Genomic DNA, 22,944 nt, shown 5'->3' with positions numbered 1-22,944 from the left:
TTCACCATCTCCCAGAGTTTGCTCCAATTCATGTCCACTGAGTCAGTGATGCTTTCTAAGATGCTTTTCATTCTTAAGATCCAAGTTTCTATGTGGTGTTACTTCCCTTCAGCCTGAAGAAATTCTTTTAGCATTTCTTGTAGTGTGTGTCTGCTGGTGATGATTTTGCCTTCATTATTAAAGGGTATTTTTGTTCGGTATGGAATTCTGGATGGACAGTTGTGGAGACTCTGGATTCTCTAAAGTAAGGTTCCCTCTTAGAGTATTATTTTATTTTAGCAGGCCGTTAACTTTGCTAAACTCACTTTGGCAAAGTCTTATCTTTCCAGTGGTGAGCAGCAGGTAAAATCTCAGTTCTTTCCTTTTTGCTTTAATAAAAGGAGTTAGGAGTTTGTCCTGCATGTGCATAATTTAGGAGTCAGCCAGAGAAGTGGGCAGTTTATACACAGAATTTAGAACTTCCTCCTTTATGGGTCTCTCCTTTTGGGGAACTCTTTTAATATATAGTGTGTCAAGAAGTAGATCTGCATGGTCAGTTGGCTTGCAACAAAGGTGCAGAGACAACTCAATGGAGGAAAGATAACCTTTTCAACAAATGGTGCTGGAACAAAAACATATCTTATGCCAAAAACAGAAAGTTGTAATTCATATATCAAAGCAGATATAAAAGTTAACTCAAAGTGAATCATGGACTTAAATGTAAAATATTAAACTATAAAACATCTAGAAGAAAACATAGGAGATCATCTTTGTAATCTTGTGTTAATCAAAGATTTTTTATGTGATACATAAAAGAAAAAATAGATAAATTGGGCTTCATAAAATTAAAAATATCTGTTCTCCACAAAGCACTGTTAAGAACACAAAAGATAAGCCGTAGACCAGGGGAGACTACAGGTATACCTCAACAATATTGCAGGTTTAGTTCCAGACCACTGTGGTAAAGCAAATATCTCAATAAAGCAAGTCACACAAATTTGAGTTTCCCAGTGTATATAAAAGTTTACACCATACTGTAGTCCATTACATGTGCAATAGCATTATGAGTGAAAAAACAACTGGTGTATCTTAATTAAAAATTTTGTTGTTGTTCAGTCTCTAAGGCGTGTCTGACTCTGCCACTCCATGGACTGCAGTACGCCAGCCTTCCTTGTCTTTTACTATTTCCTGGAGTTTGCTCAGACTCATGTCCATCAAGTCCATGATGCCATCCAACATCTCATCCTCTGTTGTCCCCTTTTCTTCCTGTCCTCAATCTTTCCCAGCATCAGGGTCTTTTCCAATGAGTCAGTTCTTTGCATCAGGTGGCTAAAGTATTGGAGCTTCAGCATCAGTCCTTCCAATGAATATTCAGGATTGATTTCCTTTAGGATTGACTGGTTTGATCTCCTTGCTGTCCAAGGGACTCTCAAGAGTCTTCTCCACCACCACAGTTCAAAAGGATCAATTCTTCAGTGTTCAGCCTTCTTTATGATCCAGCTGTCACATCTGTATATGACTACTAGAAAAACCACAAGTTTGACTATACGGAGCTTTGTTGGCAAAATGATATCTCTGCTTTTTAATACACGGTCTAGGTTTTGTCATAGCTTTTCTTTCAAGGACAGCTTCATGGGTCGCAGCCTTGTTGTGATGAAGGGGCTTGCATAACTCACTGAAGCTATGAGCCATGCCACGCAGGGCCACCCAAGATGGATGAGTCACAATGAAGAGTTCTGGCAAACCATGGTCCACTGTAGGAGGAAATGGCAAGCCACTCCAGTATTCTTGCCTGGAGAACCCCATGAACAGTATGAAAAGGCAAAAAGGTAACACCACCATAAGATGGTCCCCACAGGTCCGAAGGTGTCCAGTATACTGCTAGGGAAGAACAGATGGCAATTGCTAATAGCATATTTTAGTAATAAGTATTTTCCAGAGGACTGGAAAAGGTCAGTTTTCATTCCAATCCAAAAGAAGAGCAATGCCAAAGACTGTTGGAACTGCCATATAGTTGTGCTCATTTCACTTGCTAGCAAGGTAATGCTCAAAATCCTTCAAGCTGGGCTCCAGCAGTGTGTGAACCGGAAATTTCCAAATGTACAAACTGAAGTTAGAAAAGGCAGGAGAATCAGAGTTCAAATGACCAACATTCGCTGGATTTTTCCATAGAAAAAGCAAAGAAATTCCAAAAAAAGATCTGCTTCATTGACTACGCAAAAGCCTTTGACTGTGTGGATCACAGCAAATTGTGGAAAATTCTTAAAGAAATGGGAATACTACACCACCTTACCTGTCTCCTGAGAAACCTGTATGCAGGTCAAGAGGGAACAGTTAGAACCCTACATGGAGTAACAGACTGGTTCAAACTTGGAAAAGGAGTATGTCAGGGTTGAATATTGTCACCCTGCTTATTGAACTTCAGTACACAGTACATCAATGCAAAATACCAGGCTGGATGAATCACAAGCTGCAATCAAGATTGCTGGGAGAAATATCAATAACCTCAGATATGCAGATGACACCACTCTAATGGCAGAAAGTGAAGAGGAACTAAAGAGCCTCTTGATGAAGGTGAAAGAGGAGAGTGAAAAGCTGGCTTAAAATTCAGCATTCAAAAAACTAAGATCATGGCATCTAGTCCCATCACTTCATGGCAAATAGAAGGTGAAGAGTGGAAACAGTGACAGATTTTATTTTCTTGGGTTCTAGAATCACTGAGGATGGTGACTGCACCCATGAAATGCTTGCTCCTTGGAAGGAAAGCTATGGTAAACCTAGCAGCATTTTGAAATTAGACTAATAGGCCTCATTTCAGTATTGCTGTATACTGGGCAATAGGGAGACCCAGCGAGAGAGAGAGAGATGGGGCATGGCCATTGGTAAAGCCATCAGAATGCATAATGTTTATCAGTGAAGATGGCCATCATATGTGGCACCCCAAAATAGTTTCAACAGTAATATCGAAGATCACTGACCATAGATCACCATAACAAATTAATGATGAAAAAGTTTGAAATGTTTCAAAAATTACCCAGCACCACAAAGTGAGCAAATGTTGTTGGAAAAATGGCACCAATAGACTTGCCTGATGCAGCGTCGTCATAAACTTTCAAGATTTGTTTTTTTGGTTGTTTTTTTTTTTTAATGCAGTATCTGCAAAGTGGAATTTAAAGTAAAGCACAATGAAACAAAGTATGCCTATGTTTACAAGTCATATATCTGATAAAGAACTTTTGTCCAGACTATGTAAAGAGTTCTTGGGACAATAATAAGAAAATAAAACCACCTATTTAAAAATTAACTGAAGATTTTTTCAGATACTTACCTGAAGAAGATATACAGATGACAAATAAGCACATTGAAATATGCTCAACATCATTAGGGAAATGGAAATTAAAACAAGATACCACTACACACCCATTAAAAAAACTAAAATTTTTTAAACTGACCATAATCAAGTGTTGGCAAAGATGTAGACCAACTAGAATTTTCCTCACTGCTGGTAGGAATGCGCAGTGGCACAGCCATTTTGAAAAATAGTTTGTTAGTTTCTTTAAGATTTATACGTGCAGCTGCTGTACAGTCTAGCCGTTTCACTGCTATTTATCCAAGAGAAGGGAAAGCATATATACATATAAGAACATTCATAACATCTTTATTTGTAAGAGTCAAAAACTGGAATTAACTCAGGTGTCCATCAATAGGAGAGTGGATGAACGCACTGATAGAGAATGCTGCTAAAGCAGACAGCCTATCAGATGCTTTGCCATCACCTGATACGGGCCATCATCCTTTTAGCTTTCAGCTTTCTATACAGTTTTCTTTTTGCCTGCTGCCCAGCCCCTAAGCCAGTGTCACATATTTAGGGTTTTAATTGTGGCTTTGGTACTTCTGTTACCCAGTTTCTGTATTAGTCAGAATGAGCCAGGTTATGCTATGGTAGTAAACAATCCCAGATCTCACTGACTTAAAGTTTTGTCTCTTTGCTGTGAACTGTATGTCCATTGTGGGTTGGCTGCGAGTTGTGTTCTCTGTTCTCACTCTGAGACCTAGGCTGATGGAGGAGTCTTTATCGGAAACATTGCTGGTTGCTGGGAATGTGGACTTAAGTATTGACACCAATAGCTGTAACTTCCTTTGATGCATAGTATAAATGTTATACAGAATATGTTTCAGTATTTATTTACCTAGGTAAACATGTTTTTAAATGGGAGGTATATTATTCCTGTATGTTGGACAAGGAACCTGAATCCAGAGAGGGCAAATGAATGGCAGTTGCCACACAGCAGTGAAACAACGAGAACTCAGGTTTCCCTTTTGTGCAAATCAGAAAAAGAAATGTACCATCTATTCACACATTCTTTATTTTGTCAGTCTCTCCAGCAGACCGCATTTAAGAGAAGTCTCATACCCACTGCTGCCAGTGGCCGGGACACAATGGATCACACAGGGGCACTGGACACCGAGGATGAGCTGGGACCTTTAGCCCATCTTGCTCCAAGTCCTCAAAGTGAAGCCGTTGCCCATGAATTCCAGGAACTCTCCTTGCAGTCCAGTCAGCACCTGCCTCCTCTTAACGAAAGGAAAAATGGTGAGTTCAGCGTGTGCGTGGGAGCTTGCCTTTTTGTGAGCCGGTGTATCCCTCTGGTAGTAATTTGTTGGTCAGTTCCACTGGGCAGCCTGTTCGTGAGGAGAGAACCTCAGAGGGGTGCTGGCTGGTTTTGAGTAACAGCCAGGGTTTCACGTGCCATTCAGTTCTTTCATCATTTCCCCAGCATCTCTGGTAGTAACATTATCTTTAGAAATAAGCTTTAGGTTCAACCACTTTAACACAAGCAGAAGGTCTCAGGCTAGTATAGCATTGAAAAGCAGCTTTCTGTGCTGACTCTAGGGAGAATAGACTGTGGACTTGACTAGACTCTCTTGCCATGTTCCCTGTCTCCAGTGTGCTGCACCTTAACTGTAGAATTGCCAGCATTTGAGCTCTCAGTGATCACTAAGAAAACAAGAATTTCTTGAGTATTTTTTATATTAATGAGGATAGGATATGGCCATATTCTCAGTCTTCAGCTGGCTCATACTTGTATACAAAATGAATAGTTTCTGTTCTTTGTTACCTGTTCAGAAAATTCTCTTGATTAATCAAAGACTTTCTGGAGTCTCCAGAAAGCACAATACTGTCAGTTTTCAACAACAATGAATAGAGATAGATGAGATACATCTATTTTATAATACTTAAAACAAAAACTTAACGAAGTGTTAAAATTTACAAACTCACTAAGTGGATATATCAAAGGGTCAGAATTAAGAATTTCAGCGGGATTTGCCACACTTCCATAGTTCTCATGAATCTTCCATTCTCAAATGTGTATTTTAAATTTCAGTTTTAAAAGCCAGAAGAAATAAAATTTGCCCTGTGGAGCACTTCCTTATGTATCTTGTTACTTATCTTTCTGGGTTCTAAGTGTTTCCTGATCGTTTTCAAATAATGGCCTTATCTTATTCAGGAAAATGGGTTTAAGACACTGCTATTCTCAGCTCTTCAGTACCTGGCTTTGGGTGGGGTGTCCTTATTCTCCCTTCCAACAAAATATCTGATGTGTATTGGGCACAACCCTTGTCTGTGCAGTTGGTATAAAGCAGCATCTTGGTCAGGCCTGTCAAAGCTGTCTGGAGGCTATGGTTAGGTGGTAACGGCTTTAGAACCCTCATTTAGGAGCCTAGCTTTCTCTTAGACAGTAGGGTAGAGTATAACCACATTTACTGAAACATGACTAAATTGACCACATTTACACAATATACTTAGACCAGTATCATATTCAAATTATTTCCCTCAAAAAGAAAAACCAAAATGAGTTTAACTTGTATAAAATTGCAATAATATACAGTCGCTCAAGAAAATAGTCGTATGTAGCAGAGGAGGGAGGTGTAAGGGGAAAGTTTTTGCTTTGTGGGAATTTTACTTGATACAGCTTGCTGCATTCCCTTGCAGTAGTGTTCTCTTGAATATTTATGCCTGAACATAAGGTAAGCCCCAGATATGAGCTGGTTTTCCCCTTATAAAGTTTTAGAGGGAAGGAGATGAAATGGTAAAAATTTGAATTTATTAATTTAGTTACATGTATATAATTAACACCATATATTATGAAGCAGTGCAGTAATATAGAGGATTTGCTTTATCCACATTCATATTTCATAAAATCATCTTGCCTAAACTCTGTGTGTCTGTGTGGTATTTTTATCATCAATAGGAACCCCCCCTGCATCATTCGTGCAGCACTAAAATCCAGGGCACATCTTCATTTGTGTCTCTCTTGTTTGAGTTACACTAGTTTTTAGATACACACACGATCTGATACTGAAGGTTTTATGTTTAAACCACAAGTCCCATTCACAGAACAGTGGGGTTATTTTTCGTGTGTCCTGCAGTGTTGTATTTGTAATCACTCATGTTTGATTTGCAGTTGGTCATAACATTTTATGAGGCTGTAATTTCTGTTATAGAATTTAATCATCTTTTTTTTTTTGAGTAGGTAATATATGTATCTGGTTTAAAATGTAGGGGATACCAATGGCTACACAGTGAAAAGTTAGTTACTCTCCCAGTCTTGTCCCTCAGCTACCCAGTTACTTCTCCAGAATTAATTGCTCTTACTTGTGTCCTTTATGAGAGAATGGTATTTGACTACCTTTTTAAAAGCAGTGACTGAAAATCTCCTTTCTTTGTAACAACAGTCAGCATTTCATTTTAAGGTTATCTGGAAATAATGTGTTGGTTCTTTTCTTCCTTTTTTTTCCTGATTCTATTTAAACATTTCTATAAACAGCCTAAAACTAGCTTCTAGGGAAGTTGATTGTTAAGCTAATGCGTTTTCCTCAAGTACTTTTTTGTTCAAAATTAAGTAAATGAAAGAGCATCTCATCATACACCTTGTAAGGACTCAAATATAGAGAGTCGCTTGTTTCTTAATATGTAACTTCAGAAAGTTAAAAATCTTACCTTATATTCAGGCATATTATACTCTAATTTCAAGCTTATGAAATGTTAGCCTAATTTGCATATACATTCCAAGGCATAAATGAATTGTTGTACAGCTGTCAAAAATACAGGGTTTTGGATATGGGAATGTGAAGAGAGTAGAATCACATCAAACAATCTATAGGTAGAAAAACCATACCTTTCTTACCTTGGTGATTTTTTAATGTTTATTCTTCATCTTTTTAGGTCTTCTTAATGCCATCTTTAAATCATATCATGTACAAAATGTATATGTCAGCCTCAAAATTAATTAATAGAAAGTACTATATTGGGCTTCCCAGGTGGCGCTAGTGGTAAAGAACCCGCCTACTAATGCGGGAGACTTAAAGAGATGTGGCTTCGATCCCTGGATTGGGAAGATCCCCTGGAGGAGGGCATGGCAACCCACTCCAATATTTTTGCCTGGAGAATCCCACGGACAGAGGAGCCTGGCAGGCTACAGTCCACAGGATTGCAAAGAGTCGGAGACGACTCAAGCGACTTTAGCACACATAGCACAGTATGTTTAGATATTTTGAAATAATCAAATATAGATTTTTTTTTAATGATTATGTCTTGTTTGCTAAGCTTTTGAATTTTGCTGTTAGAATTAACTTTCTTTTGGAGCAGAAGTGAAGATATTTCAATTTGGGGTTGGTATGTAGACATATTGTATCACTAAATAGTTTGTAAATAAACTTTATAAGGAAAATGAAGTTGATACTTAAGTACAGTAATGAGTCTAGGATTTTCCCTTATTTTTTATTAAAACTTACATTGGCAGTGGTAGTGGAGTGACAGAATATTCCCACTGCTGGGGTAAATATGAAAGATGTTTAGTAAAGATAAGCTAGTGTTTTCCTTTACCCTTGAATGTGGGCAAAATATTTCTAAAGTTAATGGCATTTCAACAGTAAGTGTACTGTTTAGGCAATTAACTCTTCCCAACAAGACAGTCTTCCATAAAGGAAAGTAGATATACTTTTACTAAATAACGTACCTTTACTAAAACAATGCATGTTGTTCAGTCACTAAGTCATGTCCAACTTCTTGCAATCCCATGAACTGCAGCATGCCAGACTCCCCTGTCTTTTACTACCTCTCAGAGCCTGCGTACACAGGAAAATTGAGCTTTGTTTTGACATAATATATACATAATAGATCCATTTTCACGTTTCCGTGTTAACGCTCCTTTAGATGGTTAACATTGAGAAAAAGAGGGATTTCAAAGGGAAAGTTAGTTCTTTTATTGTTTATAAAAGAAAGACGCTCCTTTAGATGGTTAACATTGAGAAAAAGAGGGATTTCAAAGGGAAAGTTAGTTCTTTTATTGTTTATAAAAGAAAGCCTTAGGTGCTCTAAGGTGAATTTCACTTTATCAAAGCAGGGAAAGGCAGAATAGATGGAAACAACATACCTAAAATAGCTACAGCTCTTTGTCTGTGCCCACACTTAGATGAGAAGACGAGGAAGAAGCTTTTCATTCATGAGGTCATTTGCAAGACTGATAAGTGTGCTGGTTGGTGAACTTAAGCTTCTAGCTCACTACCAGCATTATCACAAAGTAAACCAATAAGTTGACATAGATTCCCCCCTCATAAAGAGTTCCTGATTTTAGTACTTCTTTGCACATCTCTGAAGATCTCATCATGTTATCATGACTATAGACATGCCACAGGCCAGCTGTTAGTATCACGTACTGGGAAAATGAGGATCTGCCAGCTTTCGCTTTGTGTATTAGCAGGCTTTTTGAAACTGTATGTACTACTAAATTGTCACTGTGTTTTAGGCCTCCATAGAGAAGAGTGACTCATTATTCTTACTTTAAACTTTGGTATCATTGGTTACTGCACTTATTAGGTCTTTGAACTTGTGGGCCCATCTTGGAAAACTTTTTTTAAAGATTTTCCATCTGTTAAATGGGTCACCCTGAACAGTTTTAGACTTTGCTTGTTCTGTTCCAGATGACCATTTTTTAGAGAGGAAATAATTTATTCCGAAGTTTGTTACATGCAAGGAATTCAAGGTGGCTCTTTGTATTGGGTTCAGTACAGGTATTAATACAGAGGCAAACAGTCTGAACTTTGCATGGAGCCCAGACAAAGGAAATTGCTCACCTTGTACCATAGAAAATAAGTTGTATGTGTTCACAGCTGATCTTATCTTTGGGTTTTACTTTGAAAACAATTCCCCACACCTCATTAACCTTTAGACTTACTGTCAGTCTAGGTGTTTGGAACAGCACAAAGGTGCTGAGGATTTGTCTTGTGTAAAACCTGTTTTTTAGAATGTACACCAGCTGATATGGACTAGTAAAGGTTGGTGAAAGAGAAGATAGTTCTATTTTTCTCTGGAGCAAACAGCGAGACATAAAATTCTCATAGTGTCACAACTGGGAACGAAATAATTGGATGCTAAATAACCAAGACGTGGAACTGTGGGATTCTTGCTTTCCCTTTCAATAACTAGAGGTAATAGAAATGAGTAATTTTTATGTAAAATTGTTTTGTCATTGACTTTATTATTAGCATCTTTAGTTTCTTCAATATTTGAAATAATTCTCAAGAATATTAATAAACATTCTGATACATTTAGATAGTAAATTTCTGACTCTCGAGTTACTGAGGATTACTTAGACCAAGAGAAATATATACTCTGTGACTGTGATTTTCCTTAGTTTTTATTATATTTTTAAAATTAGTCTTTAGGACTTACACTAAACACAACTAAAAGTTTTTAAAATTTAGCTACAAACTTCCGGGCAGCTGCAAATGAAATTCTTGATTAATTGTGACAGCTCTCATTCTTTTTGTTTGTGACAATTTCTTGGAGCCTTCAAAATGAAAAGGAAGCCATATAAGTAGCTTAAGGGTGAGGTCCTCTCTTTCACAATGGTCTTTATAAAGTCTCCTATTAAATAACACCTTTTGTCTCACAGTATAAATAAGCACCTGTAACCCTGTCCACCTTCCTTTTTCTACTATGGGTTTCTTATTTGGGTAGTTTTGCTGTTACTGAGAGTTTCATTTGCTTCAGTGCATTGCTGGACACACCCAGACAAAGTGTACATGGAGGGAGGGTGGAAGCTGGACATGAACTCACAGCCTCCCTTTGTAGCCGGCAGTGTCAGAACACTAACTTAGGAGTGCTTTAGTTATCATTATCACCGAGGGGATGGGTGAAGCTTACTACAGTTTCAGAAATGCATCAACAAGACCATAGGCCCTATTATAGCACCCTTGAAGCCTCATTTTGAGTTTTTCTTCCAGTCTTAAAAATTGTGTCCTCTTGCAGAAATTCCTTTGGAATGTCAACAATTAACATTTATTATGAGTAAGCTTTAGAACATAATAGTAATTAGCAGTTTAATCCAGTATGAGACCTCATTATCTTAAACCACATTTACGTAAAATTTTTATAAGACTTTTCTAGAGTCGTAGAAGTACATTTTTTCTTATATAGGTTGGATGGTTTTCGTGAAACTAGAGTCCACCATATGATATATATTAGTCACTGGAGCAGTGAATAAACTGTAACCAATTTATTAGGAAATAGTCTTTCCTGTCCCTCAGCATGCAGTTTTTAAAAAGAACATATGTAATATGAATGATTAGTTAATAAATGTTACTCAGCTATATGATTCCGTATCTACTTAGGCCTTTCATGGCTACTTGAAATTGAATAGTTAGTTTATAATCAGTCCTTTTGCTGGGCTGAGAGACTTTGTTGAAATGAAGTCAGGGTTCTTCTCACTTAGGTCTGACCCTAACCCAACTATAGGGACCTCTTCTAGCTACAAAGGGAGAGAAAGGGTAGATATGGGATGCCTGCTCTTTACCATAACCCGATAAATATACAGAGTATACTAGAAAAAAAGTGACCTATGATTTTTTTCTTTGTTATTATATTTCAAGGCATCAGTAATGAAGTATTATTGTGAAAGAAAGCAAAAGGACAAATATGTTGGAGTAACAAATGAACTGTAATTTTCTCTTTGGTTTATAGTTAATAATCACACAGGCTAATTAGCAAATATCCAACCCAGTGTTTATCTAACTCCTTTAAATTAATACATACTGCTGGCTACCCTCACCTGCTGCCCTCACTATTATTAACAGGAAGTATAGTCTTTTGGGAGTCAGGACTCCAGTCTCCTCTGCTGACTCAGTCTGTGAGCATGGGTAAGTCTCGAGCTCTCTGTGTTGCGGTTATGCCCATTGTAATTGTAATATTCATATTGTAGCTTTCAGCCCATGTGTCTTTCTCTGGCTGCCCTTTCTCGTTACATCATGTGTTCTTATATATCTCATTATCACTTTCGCCTTGTGCTGTTCATTGGGCAGCAGAAACAGAAAGAATGGAAGATAAACTTCCATCTCAGTTAACCAGTGGAATTTTCCATAGATATTAATTAGTAATGTTGCTGTTTTAATATGTTTCTTGCAGATGTATTATTAAACATACATGCCAGCTCACTCAATTAGTCAGACTCCCCTCCCCCCATGTTTAAAAGGAAACAGAAATTGGCTCAATTTGTGTTATCCTAAAAAGATTACATCTAATGTGGAATATGTAGGGTCTTTCTATTCATGGTTTTCAAGGGTTGGCAGGTATGTGTTAACATTTTTATAACAGGAGCAGACTCAGTTAAAAGACAATATTCTAACTTTGTATTAAGCCCAGATCATTCATGTCCTTTTCTGGTTGCTTATGTTGTTGTTTTTATTAAGAAAATGCTAATAGTTGGGTATCTGTTTCACTAACTTAAATTTTTGATCTGTGACCTCTGTGTTTAGTAAAGGTAGAAGAAGAAAAGCAAAAAGTCTGATTCACAGCCTTTTAAAGCCTTTGGTTCTTTTAAGTTAAGTTTAAAAACTGACAAATGTTAGAATTTGTGAGCACTCTCTGCAGAATTGAGATTTATAGCTACAAAACAGGAGACATTCTTTGACAATCCTTGTTCCTGACACAGCAGTTTAGCAATATATCGATTAGAGTAACCATCATATACTATATAAGAGAAAAGTTTGCCATATCAGAATGCTCAGCTTTCCCAAAATAGTAAAAGAAATTAGTATTTCAAGAGTAGAAACGGCTTTACTTTTTATTATTAGAAAATATTTATTGAATGATCATTGTGTCTCTTATCCTGAATAATTCTTAGATCTTAGGCTTCTAGTACAGTGTTGGCAGTTCAGAATATAGGATATTCTCATAAAATTGTTAGACTCATAGATCTTTCAAAGTAGTTCCCTCAGCTAAAGAAATTGGTTTAGAGATGATTCTCCCAGATAACTGGGAGGAAGAAGAACCTAATTTTAAAGAGAGCAAGTGCAGAGATAAGCCTGCTCCACTAGACGTGTGGTCTGAGGGCATACAAGCGTGTCTGTCATCTGTAAATAGGAGACAGGTTAGGTGCACAGCCTAAGTTACTGGAGGCTTAAATGAAGTAAAGCACTGATGGTAACTCTGTGTACATGACAGTGTAAGTACTGAGTACACGCCATAGACACCCAGCATTGCATGCTTGATGTTAAAGACCATGAAATAAGCAGTGGTTTAGCATGCGCAATGGGTAAGGGCACCAACTCTGGAGCCGTCCTGTTTGGTTCACCGTTACTAGCTGTGTGAACTGAGATGAATTAATTGTCTTTTCTGCCTCAGTTTCCTCCTCTGCAAAATGGGAACCATATAGTACCTGATTTAGAGGGGTTGCTGTGAGGGTTGAATGAGTTCATATAAGTCAAGTATTTAGAACAACATGGTCATATAATTAGCACTTTATAACTACTCGTTATTATTGTGTGTATTTTGAGGATGTAGTATTTAAATTCATACTGGGAAAATTCAGTTTTTCAGGGTTCCACCATGGTGTTTGATACCTTACTGTTTCTTGCAATAGTCCCAGTAATTTTGGCCCCTATTTGCTTGCATATTTCTTTTTAAAAATGTCAAAATGACATGCAGTTTTTTAATGTTTCGCTATGTACCTACATAACATTTGAAGAGCACTTATCTTGTGGGAGCTGAGCAGGCAAATGTAGTAGGCACGGATTTCCCATGAAGTTTGTCTCCCTTGTTGGTACTGCCAGTTCCCACAATCCTAGCATTCCCTGGGCATCAGTCAGTGTCTGCAAGGAATGACTTTCAAATATTAAAGCATGTGAAAAGACAAACAGGCCAAAACTCAGAGCTCTCTAGGGACTATGACCTCCAAAACAGACTCCGTTCTGACATTTTCACAGGCTGCTTGAAGGAATTCCAGTAGGGTCATTCCATTTGGTAAACTCCTAAACAAACCCTCTGTCATCAAGGACTGATTTATAGATTTTTCTTCTTCTTACGTAGTTGTTCTGAAGAGATTAAGATAGTACATATGATTGCTGAGACTCTTTCAAGCCATCTGATGTATATGATAAGTACTGTACAGAAGACTTTTGGTATTTTGAAGTAATAAAACAGTTATTTGTTATGTTTAAAGAGAGTTCTTGCTCTGAGTTGTCTCTTAAATTTTTTTCTTTTTTGTTTTGATTCCAGGAAATCTATGTCATAATCACATCTCTAAATTAAAATTCTTTCATTTATGAGCCCAATTATTTAACAACAAAGTTAATTAATTTCAGAAATGATCTTTTAAAAAACAAATGTATATATTAAAATATGTGTATGTATATAATGACTTGTCTGACAATGACTTTTGAAATATATGAAAACAGGAACAGATCTAGTGATGTAGAATGTTCCTGATGTGGTGGCAATTGTTTAGATGATGCTTCAAGGTCATAGGGTAGGGGGGACAGATCTGTAAATTGTTTTAATTAGTCTGAATTCTGTTAATGTATTGTGTATTATGAGGCATTTCTTTTAAAAAATAGTGGTAAACATAAATGAGAAGGGCAGAACCCAAGAGATTTGAAGGCTGGACAACTTAAGGAAATGGGTAATTAGGTTTATTTGGTTTATAGTTGACCTTAAATGCTATATAGCCTCATGGTTGTCCCGGTCTGAAGTCTAAGTGGCATGTATGAAATTCCAGGGGTGAACAGCATTTCACATATGAAGGATCGAGTTTACTGGGGGACTTTGTGTGGTTGGTTTCCTCCTGTATATGTTTCTTTTCAGTGAGTTAATCCTTTATGCACAATCAAAAATGATATGGGAGAATGGCATTGAAGTGTGTAAATTATCATATGTGAAATGAATCACCAGTCCAGGTTCGATGCATGATACAGGGTGCTTGGGGCTGGTGCACTGGGATGACCCAGAGGGATGGGGTGGGGAGGGAGGTGGGAGGGGGGTTCTGGAAGGGGAGCACATGTACACCCATGGTGGATTCATGTTAATGTATGGCAAAACCAATACAATATTGTAAAGTAAAAAAACAGATAAAAAAAAATTTCTTATGATATGATATCTGACTCTGTTGTAGGATTGTAATATGTTTTAAACAACTTAAAAATGGAATAAAAAATGGAACACAGGAAGTAAATTGATACATGACCTTAACCAAGCCTCTTAAAATTAGTAGTAAAAAAGAAACTCAGGATGTTTAAGAGGTCTCCTTAGTAAAGTGGAATGAAATAGAAAGATGCTTAGTAATTGATCATCAATAATTACTGAATGTACTTAAGAATTTTTTGGCTCTTGATTGGAGTAGAAAATACATATAATGAAAAAGATATTTATGCTCATGTTATCTTTTTTCTCAAGCTAAGAATTAAAAAATGATATTTTAACTCAATGTGCTCTTAGGAGAAAGTATTACTTTTCTAATATGCTTTTAAAAGGTCGATTTTTCCACTCCCACTTTTTATTTCTGTGAAATAGCCTCTTTCTCAAAGAAAGGGAATTGGTTAAATAACTTGCTGATAAAGTAATGAAATCTCTAGTTGAATAATTGTATATTTGTTTGTGCATAGAAGTAGAGAAGCTGCTTGCTTGATTGCTGAATGTTTTCTCCACCCTCAACAGAAACAAATGCTTACACTTTCAAAAATTTGAAGGTTTTATTTGGACACTCAAATATTTTAATTTGGAGGGTTTTCCAAATAAATGAATTTAAACGTACTGAAATCGAATCAAATTAGCATTGAAAATTTTGAAATTTAAAGAAATCCAAGAACTTAGTCCTAAACTCTGAATTTCAGAGTCTAGTGGCTTTAGAGAGTAACTTTGGTTTTTGTTTTCTTCACTTGTTACACTGAAACTATTTAAAGTAGTTTTTATGTTTATCATTTCATGATATATCCTTTCCCAGCTTTTACCTTTAACCCACCTGTACCTTTGTGTTTAAAGTACATTTCTTATAGACAGCATAGAGCTGGACTTTCTTTTTTTTTTAATGTAGCCTGACAATCTCTTTCATTTGTGATTTTAGATTATTTACATTTAAGGTAATTATTGATATGTCTGATGTATTAGTTACCTATTGCTGTGTAACCAACTGCTTCATACCTTAGCAGCTTCACACAGGACAAATTTACGATCTAACAGTTTCTGTGGATCAGAAATTCAGACACAGCTTAACTTGGTACCTGCTTCACAAGCCTGTAGTCAGATATCAGGCAAGGCCCTGGTTTCATCTGAAGGTTCAACTGGGGAATGATCCACTTCTAACCACAATGCCAGGCTTTATTTTTGGGAGCCCCAAAATCATTGCAGATGGTGATTGCAGCCATGAAATTAAAAGATGCTTACTCCTTGGAAGGAAAGTTATGACCAACCTAGACAGCATATTAAAAAGCAGACACATTACTTTGCCAACAAAGGTCTGTCTAGTCAAGTCTATGGTTTTTCCAGTAGTCATGTATGGATGTGAGAGTTGGACGGTGAAGAAAGCTGAGCGCCGAAGAATTGATGCTTTTGAACTGTGGTGTTGGAGAAAACTCTTGAGAGTCCCTTGGACTGCAAGGAGATCCAACCAGTCCATCCTAAAGGAGATCAGTCCTGGGTGTTCATTGGAAGGACTGATGTTGAAGCTGAAACTCCAATACTTTGACCACCTCATGCGAAGAGTTGACTCATTGGAAAAGACTCTAGTGCTGGGAAGGATTGGGGGCAGGAGGAGAAGGGGACAACAGAGGATGAGATGGCTGGATGGCATCACCGACTCTATGGACATGGGTTTGGGTGGACTCCGGGAGTTGGTGATGGACAGGGAGGCCTGGCGTGCTGTGATTCATGGGGTCGCAAAGAGTCGGACATGACTGAGCGACTGAACTGAACTGAACTGAACCTTAGTTAAGTTGTTTTTGGCAAGATTCAGTACCTTTAGGGCTGTTGGACTAAGTACCTCAGTTCATTGCTGGCTGTTGGCTGGAGGCCGCCCTCAGTTCCCTGCCACACGGGCCTCTCCAACATGGCAGTTTATTTTATCAAAGCCAGTAAGAGAATAACGCTAGCAAGACAAAAGTGAGAATTTTTTGCAACATTTCCTTAACATTGCCCTGGTATATTGATGGGCTTCCCTGACAGCTCAGTTGATAAAGAATCCGCCTGCAATGCAGGAGACCCTGGTTCGATTCCCAGGTCGGGAAGATCTGCTGGAGAAGGGATAGGCTACTCATTCCAGTATTCTTGGGCTTCCATTGTGGCTCAGCTGGTAAAGAGTCTGCCTGCAATGTGGGAGACGTGGGTTTGATCCCTGGGTTGGGAAGATCTCCTGGAGAAGGGAAGGGCTATCCACTCCAGTATTCTGTTATATTGATTAGAAGCAGATTGCTCAAGGGAAGAGGATTATTTAAGACCATGAATATCAGAAGGCTGGGATCATTGAGGATTGTCTTAGAGGCTACCTACCACAGTTGAGTTTAGATCTGTCATTTTATTGTACGTAATGTTTGTCCGTTCTGTTCTCTGTTTCTTTATTCCTCTCTTCTTGCCTGTTTTTCTTTTAAGTTATTCTTTTTTTAGTATTTCATTTCATTATTATTCTTACAACATCTTATTATCTGTGCTTCTTTATTCCCCTAATGTTTACTGATCTTTTCTAATTCAGGTCTAACATGTTGTTAATGTTATCCAGTAAAATGTTTATCTTAGATATTATATTTTTATCTCTAGAGGCTCCTTTTTGCATTGTCCATTTCTGTTTTCATTATATTCCCTTTTTCCTTTAAATACTTGCACATAGTTATCAGTGTTAATAGTTCCTTTTTTCTGTCATTTCTGGGTTTGTTTTTATTGATAAATTTTTCTCATGTTTAAGAAGTGTTTTCTTGCCTTTTTGCAAGTAGCCTTGTAATTTTTTATTGGAGATAATACTATGAATATTACATTGCTGAGTGGCTGGAGTTTGTTGTCTTCCTTTAAAAAGTGTTGTGCTTTGGTAAGAGTATTGGACTTTTGGATCACCCAAACAGCCTTTTTAAAGCTTTGTTAGGAAGAACCTAGGACAGCATTCGTTCCATGGATGCTGCCTTAACTATTAAGGGCTTGACCCTCTTTGGAATCTTGCTGAATGCTGTACTAGGTGCTCGGGGAGGACTTTTCACTCTGGCTAATTGGAGCGTGAACATTCCCAAACCTTGCGTGCACTTTGGGAATTGTTAAATACAGTTCCCTGGTCACTCTTGCCCAGCCTTGTGAAATGTTACTTTGTGGACATGCAGCTTAGCACTCAGCAAAGACTTAACGCAGACTGCTGGAACTCCTCAGCATAGGTCCCTCCTTTTCTGAAACTGCAACTTCTGGCTGCCTTAGCCTCCTGAAGCTCTCATCTCTGTCTCAGTTCAGCGAGTCTGTTTGAGTTTCAGTCTAGAGATTGCCTCCAGACAGAAAGCTAGGGCAGTTGTAAGGCTCATCTCATCTGTTTCCTTACACCTAGGGGCCACAGTCCTGTGTTGCCTGCTTCTCCGGGTAGGAGAGCGATTGTTTTGTGTATTTTGTCCAGTCGGGCTGCCTGGTTTCTCACAGTGAGAGGTTAAGAGTAGATCTGCTATTCCATGAAACAGAAGTTGGGAATTGGGATTTTAATTCAAGACCTGTGCTTTTCCCATGAAGCATGTTTCCTCTTTGGATACAGGTAACCTGGCTTTCTGACTAGACTGCAGCTGCAGTGTCATTTTATTTTGGGATCCACCCAAACATTCCAGCCTTACTGGACACACCAAGGTGCTCCTGGCTGTTTGATCACTGAATGAATGCAACCAGAGTTTTGGTTAAAAACTAAGACTGATAGTTTTGGTTGGTTCTCGTGACAAGTAGCTTTCCAGCTTCTGCGCTTGGCGTGAACGGTCAGCAAGGTTGTCGTAAAGATATGTGTTAGAGCTTCTTAGATAACATGGAGCCAATGACATAGTTATTCATTTGGTTCAAGAATCATCTTTTTGCATGAACACCAGTGTCCATAGCAGCATTATTTACAATAGCAAAGATATAGAAGCAATGTAAGTGTCCATCAACAGATGAATGGATAAAGAATATGTGATTATATGTAGTGAAATATTACTTAGCCACAAAAAAGAATGAAAATTTGCATTTTCACAAACATGTATGGTTCTGGAGGGTATTATGCTTAACAAAATAAGGCTAAGAAAGACAAAGACTTTACGTTATCACTTATATGTGGAATCTAAAAAATAAAACTAGTAAATATAACAAAAAAGAAGCAGGCTCATAGATACAGAGGACAAACTAGCAGTTCCCAGTGAGGCGGGGCAAGATGGGGTAGGAGAGAAAGACGAACATACTACTATGTAAACTAAATAAGCTACAAGGATATATTGTATAGCACAGGGAATATAGCCAATATTTTATGAAAACTATAAATGAAGTATCATCTGGAAAAATTTGGGATCACTGTGTTATACACCTGAAAACTAATATAATTCTGTAAATGAACTATACCTCAATTAAAAAAAAAGAATTATAAAAAAAAATTTGGGAGCCTCAAGGAAGAAAGTTTTCATCGTTTGCAGAGTTCATTCTCTGTTAATAAAGAAGTGATTATATATTATTTTCTCCTTAAAATATTGAAAGTAAGAAAAACTCTCTTTGCCTCAGTATTCTAATTTGATTCAGCTTGGCAATATGCTGTTTAATGGTAATATCAGAGTGATTTGGTAGCTCATGGTTATGGAAACATGAGTGGGATTCTACTTAGAACTACCCAAACTTCAAGTTGAATCTTCACAACACATCATAGACTCTCATCCTTTGTTGACAAACAGAACTTAATTTAAAGGAGAATTTATATTGATAAAGAACTTCATCATGGTGGTAAATGGTATAAATAGAAATAAAGCAGACTGTCATCTAGGAATCACAGAAACACAGTTTAATCAAAACCTCTGTAGTCTGGCTCCCCGTAGTCATCCTTCCTGCATTACCCTGGGGCTCAGCGACGGAAGGCTCCCCCGTCTGTTCACAAGGCCACCCTCACTGGCCATCTGTGGCCTGTGTGGCTGTCTCACAGGCACTGGGAAGCCTGAGGGGTTAGGAGACAGAGAACAGATGGGAGGAGTTGGTAGTGGGTGGAGGGAGTGAGGCTTAGAGTCAAAGCTGGCCCCAGAGACCCAGACGAATAAGGCTGGGTGCTGCCCCTCTGAAGAGCTCCTGGGGTTGGTTGTCACTCCTACTTCGTCCAGGTGACCTCCTGATTACAGCAGGTAGAAACCAAATAAATAAGATAGTACTGAATACCAGGAAAGTAAAGACTATTAAACGTTTTTGAAAATTAGAGTCATCAATATATATTCATATGGTGTACTTGAGAATATATGATGCTGGGTTTTTTATCAGATAAGTTTTTTTTTTTTTTTTAATTTTTGCTTGAGTTTCACTTTGTTTTTCTGTATCTTGTGAGACAGTTTGGGTGGATCTATCCAAAGTAAAGTTAAGAGTGGTGCCTTAAGGATTGCTTTGTAAATAATTAACTTCAGAGAATCCCTGAGCCCAGAAACTCAAAGATGGATAGAAGTCGTGCCTTTGTTTTTCCTGATCTGTCTGTCACCAGTTGAAGTTTGCCATTTCACAGTAGCATTGGCAACAAATGCTATGTATTCTACTTCTTATACGATCATTTTAAAGAGAATGAGACAAAATATTAATGACCCTGGGGAAAGCCTTTCACCCAAAGTCTCCCTCTATCATCAGAATCACTTCAGAGTACTAACAGTGAGCTTCCCTCTCCAGATGTCTTTTCCATTTGTCATGTAAGTTTCATGTATGCAACTCCCATTTTCTTGTCCCAAATGTTTCAAAACATAATTATTTGAAATAATTTTTTAAGTGATTTAAATACGCTAATGCAGATTCTTTTTCCGATGGAATTTTTATTTTTAAGCTGCATACTCTTTTTTTTTTTGCTGTATACTCTTTATAAAGTATTATTCCCTACCTTTGCTTTTTTAAGGAATATAATCATGTAAATTAAATGATTACAATCTGATCTTCTTGTACTCTGTGTCAGAAAAACAGAACACTTTTTTGGTCTCACTCCCTTCTATTCTATAACCAATCAGTTTATAGTTTTTTAATCCACCTACACCAAGGCACTGTGTGTTCTTCCACGTGTTTCTTCTACACATCACTGCATTCTCCCCTCTTGCTCACACAGTGGACCTGGAACCCAAAATGGTAGATAGTCAGGTTAAAGTGCTGAATTCTGACAGTAAAGAGAGGTTTTCTTCCCAGAATAGGTAAAGACATTTTACCTTATTTGATAGGTTTTAACTGTTCCCATTTTATAAGACCAGTAAACTGAGAGTCAGAGGGCTTAATTAATGCAAAGGTAAGCAGCTAAAAAGAAAGTTGTAAAGATGGGACCTCAGGTTATAAAGAGCACTGTTACAATAGGAAAGATAAAGGGTATGGCGACCCACTCCAGTGTTCTTGCCTGGAGAATCCCCATGAACATAGGAGCCTGGTGGGCCACAGTCCCATGAGGTCGCAAAGAGTCAGACACGACTGAGCGACTAAGCACAGCACAAGTTTTATTTAGAAGAAAGACAGTTAAAAATAAAGGTATTTTTAAGATAAACTATTGTTCTTAACCTTATATGTAAAGAAAGTAGTTACAGAAGGTATACTTGCTGAGTCATGTCCAACTCTTTGTGACCCCTTCATCTGTACCCCACCACGCTCCTCTGTCCGTGGGATTCTCCCCTTATACAGGGGATCTTCCCAACCCAGGGATCAAACCCAGGCCTCCTGCATTGCAGGGACATTTCTTTACCGATTGAGCCACCAGTTCATTCAGTTCAGTCACTCAGTCATGTCTGACTCTTGGTGTCCCCATGGACTGTAGCACGCCAGGCTTCCCTGTCCATCACCAACTCCTGCAGCTTGCTCAAACTCATGTCCATTGAGTCAGTGATGCCATCCAACCATCTCATCCTCTGTCATCCCCTTCTCCTCCTGCCTTCAGTCTTTCCAAGCATTAGGGTCTTTTCCAGTGAGTCAGCTGTTCATATCAGGTGGCCAAAATATTGCAGTTTCAGCTTCAGCATCAGTCCTTCCAATGAATATTCAGGACTGATTTCCCCTAGGATTGACTGATTTGATCTCCCACAAAAGGTATACATATAACCGCATATAAAACTAAAATTATTTTAAGCTAAAATTTTAAATGTTAAGATTTTACTTGAACGGATTTACCTAAAAACTTGTTGAAGATTAAAACATTCTACAGTCACCATCAACCTCCTTGAGTCTGTCCAGACTGCCTCCAATGTCAACTTATCCAGCATATGTAATGGGTGCTCTGGGAAGTTCACTCATGTGGACATTCACACAAATAATGAAAAACTCACAGTCATGTTCAGTATTCCCTTCTCATGTCATATTTCACTTTATACTCTTTCTTTGAAAAAGGTGAGCAAAGCCAGAGAATTTATATTACCAGATATTAAAGACCTCCTATAACATTATACTAGTTTAGACAGATAAACAACCTGACCAATGGAGCAGAATAGAGAAATCAGACAATATTCTGTTACCTGATTTGTTACAAAAGTGCCATGTATAATACATGCAGTGAGGAAAAAATCATCTCTTTAAACAAATAGTTGCAGGTTAATTAAATATCCTGGAGAAGGAAATGGCAACCCACTCCAGTATTCTTGTCTGGAGAATCCCATGGACGGAGGAGCCTGGTAGGCTACAGTCCATGGGGTCGCAAAGAGTCGGACACGACTGAGCGACTTCACTTTCACTAATTAAATATCCAGTGGAAAGAAATTAATCTGGATTTTATATTGTACACAGAAAAGTTCAGCTCTGAAAGGTAAAGCAGTAAACCTTTTGGAGGAAAAAATTCTCCATAAGCTTAGGGTGAACAAAATATCTTAAATAGAATACAAATAGCACTATTCATAAATGAAAACCCTGATAGACTGTGCTGTAATTAAATGAATTACTCTTCCGCACCTAAAGACATCATTGAAAGAGAAAAGGCAACCCACGGAGTGGAAAGAGATAATTCAAAATACATATATTTAACAAGATTCTTCTCCAGGATATATAAAGCTCTCCTATAAGCCAATATGAATAAATGAACAAAAGCCTCAACACAGACTTCACAAAATAGAAATACAAATGGTATGCATAGATATGGATATGGATTTATTAGTCATTAGAGCTGTGCAAATGAAAACCACCGTGAAGTATTATGGCAGCTGGAATGGATGCATGGAAAAAGAAAACATCAGTTACATCAAGGATATAGAGCAATTAATGGACATGTAAACTGGTATAAAACCATTTTAGAAAACTGTTTGCTTAACCCTAAGTGTCAGCAATTCCACTTCTAGTATTTACTCAACAGGAATATATATATATGTTCTTCAGAAGATGATGTATTAATTTGAATGATATGAAATTGCCATTTTTGTAGGTACTATCAGCAATTTCATATGGTTCAGTCTACTGGAATGTTCGTAGTAGCACTACTGGTTATAGGGAAAGACTGGAAACTCTCCCAATGCCCGTTTACAGTCGAATGT

At 37.8% G+C, this 22,944-nt stretch overlaps 1 protein-coding gene across 45 annotated transcripts in view; it reads left to right on the top strand.

The window, feature by feature from the left end:
• The window catches only part of MRTFB (myocardin related transcription factor B), a 227,198-nt gene that overhangs the window by 83,638 nt on the left and 120,616 nt on the right, over window positions 1–22,944 (top strand). For 41 of the 45 annotated variants that reach the window (XR_014072955.1, XR_014072959.1, XR_014072954.1 and 38 more), the window contains one exon: window positions 4,357–4,573. Coding sequence is in view for 37 of the 45 variants with exons in the window: in XM_081556380.1 (XP_081412506.1) it covers window positions 4,357–4,573 (217 nt within the window). In the remaining 8 variants the exon portion in view is untranslated. Of the gene's footprint in view, window positions 1–4,356; window positions 4,574–11,118; window positions 11,182–22,944 lie in introns of all 45 variants that reach the window. The other 4 variants (XR_014072953.1, XR_014072951.1, XM_081556359.1 and 1 more) reach the window with 1 other exon arrangement.

Source organism: Giraffa tippelskirchi, chromosome 13, assembly GCF_054371585.1.
Source record: "Giraffa tippelskirchi isolate mGirTip1 chromosome 13, T2T-mGirTip1v1.2.pri, whole genome shotgun sequence".
In the NCBI taxonomy this organism is placed as follows: domain Eukaryota; kingdom Metazoa; phylum Chordata; class Mammalia; order Artiodactyla; family Giraffidae; genus Giraffa; species Giraffa tippelskirchi.
This window is presented reverse-complemented; position numbering and strand designations above follow the sequence as displayed.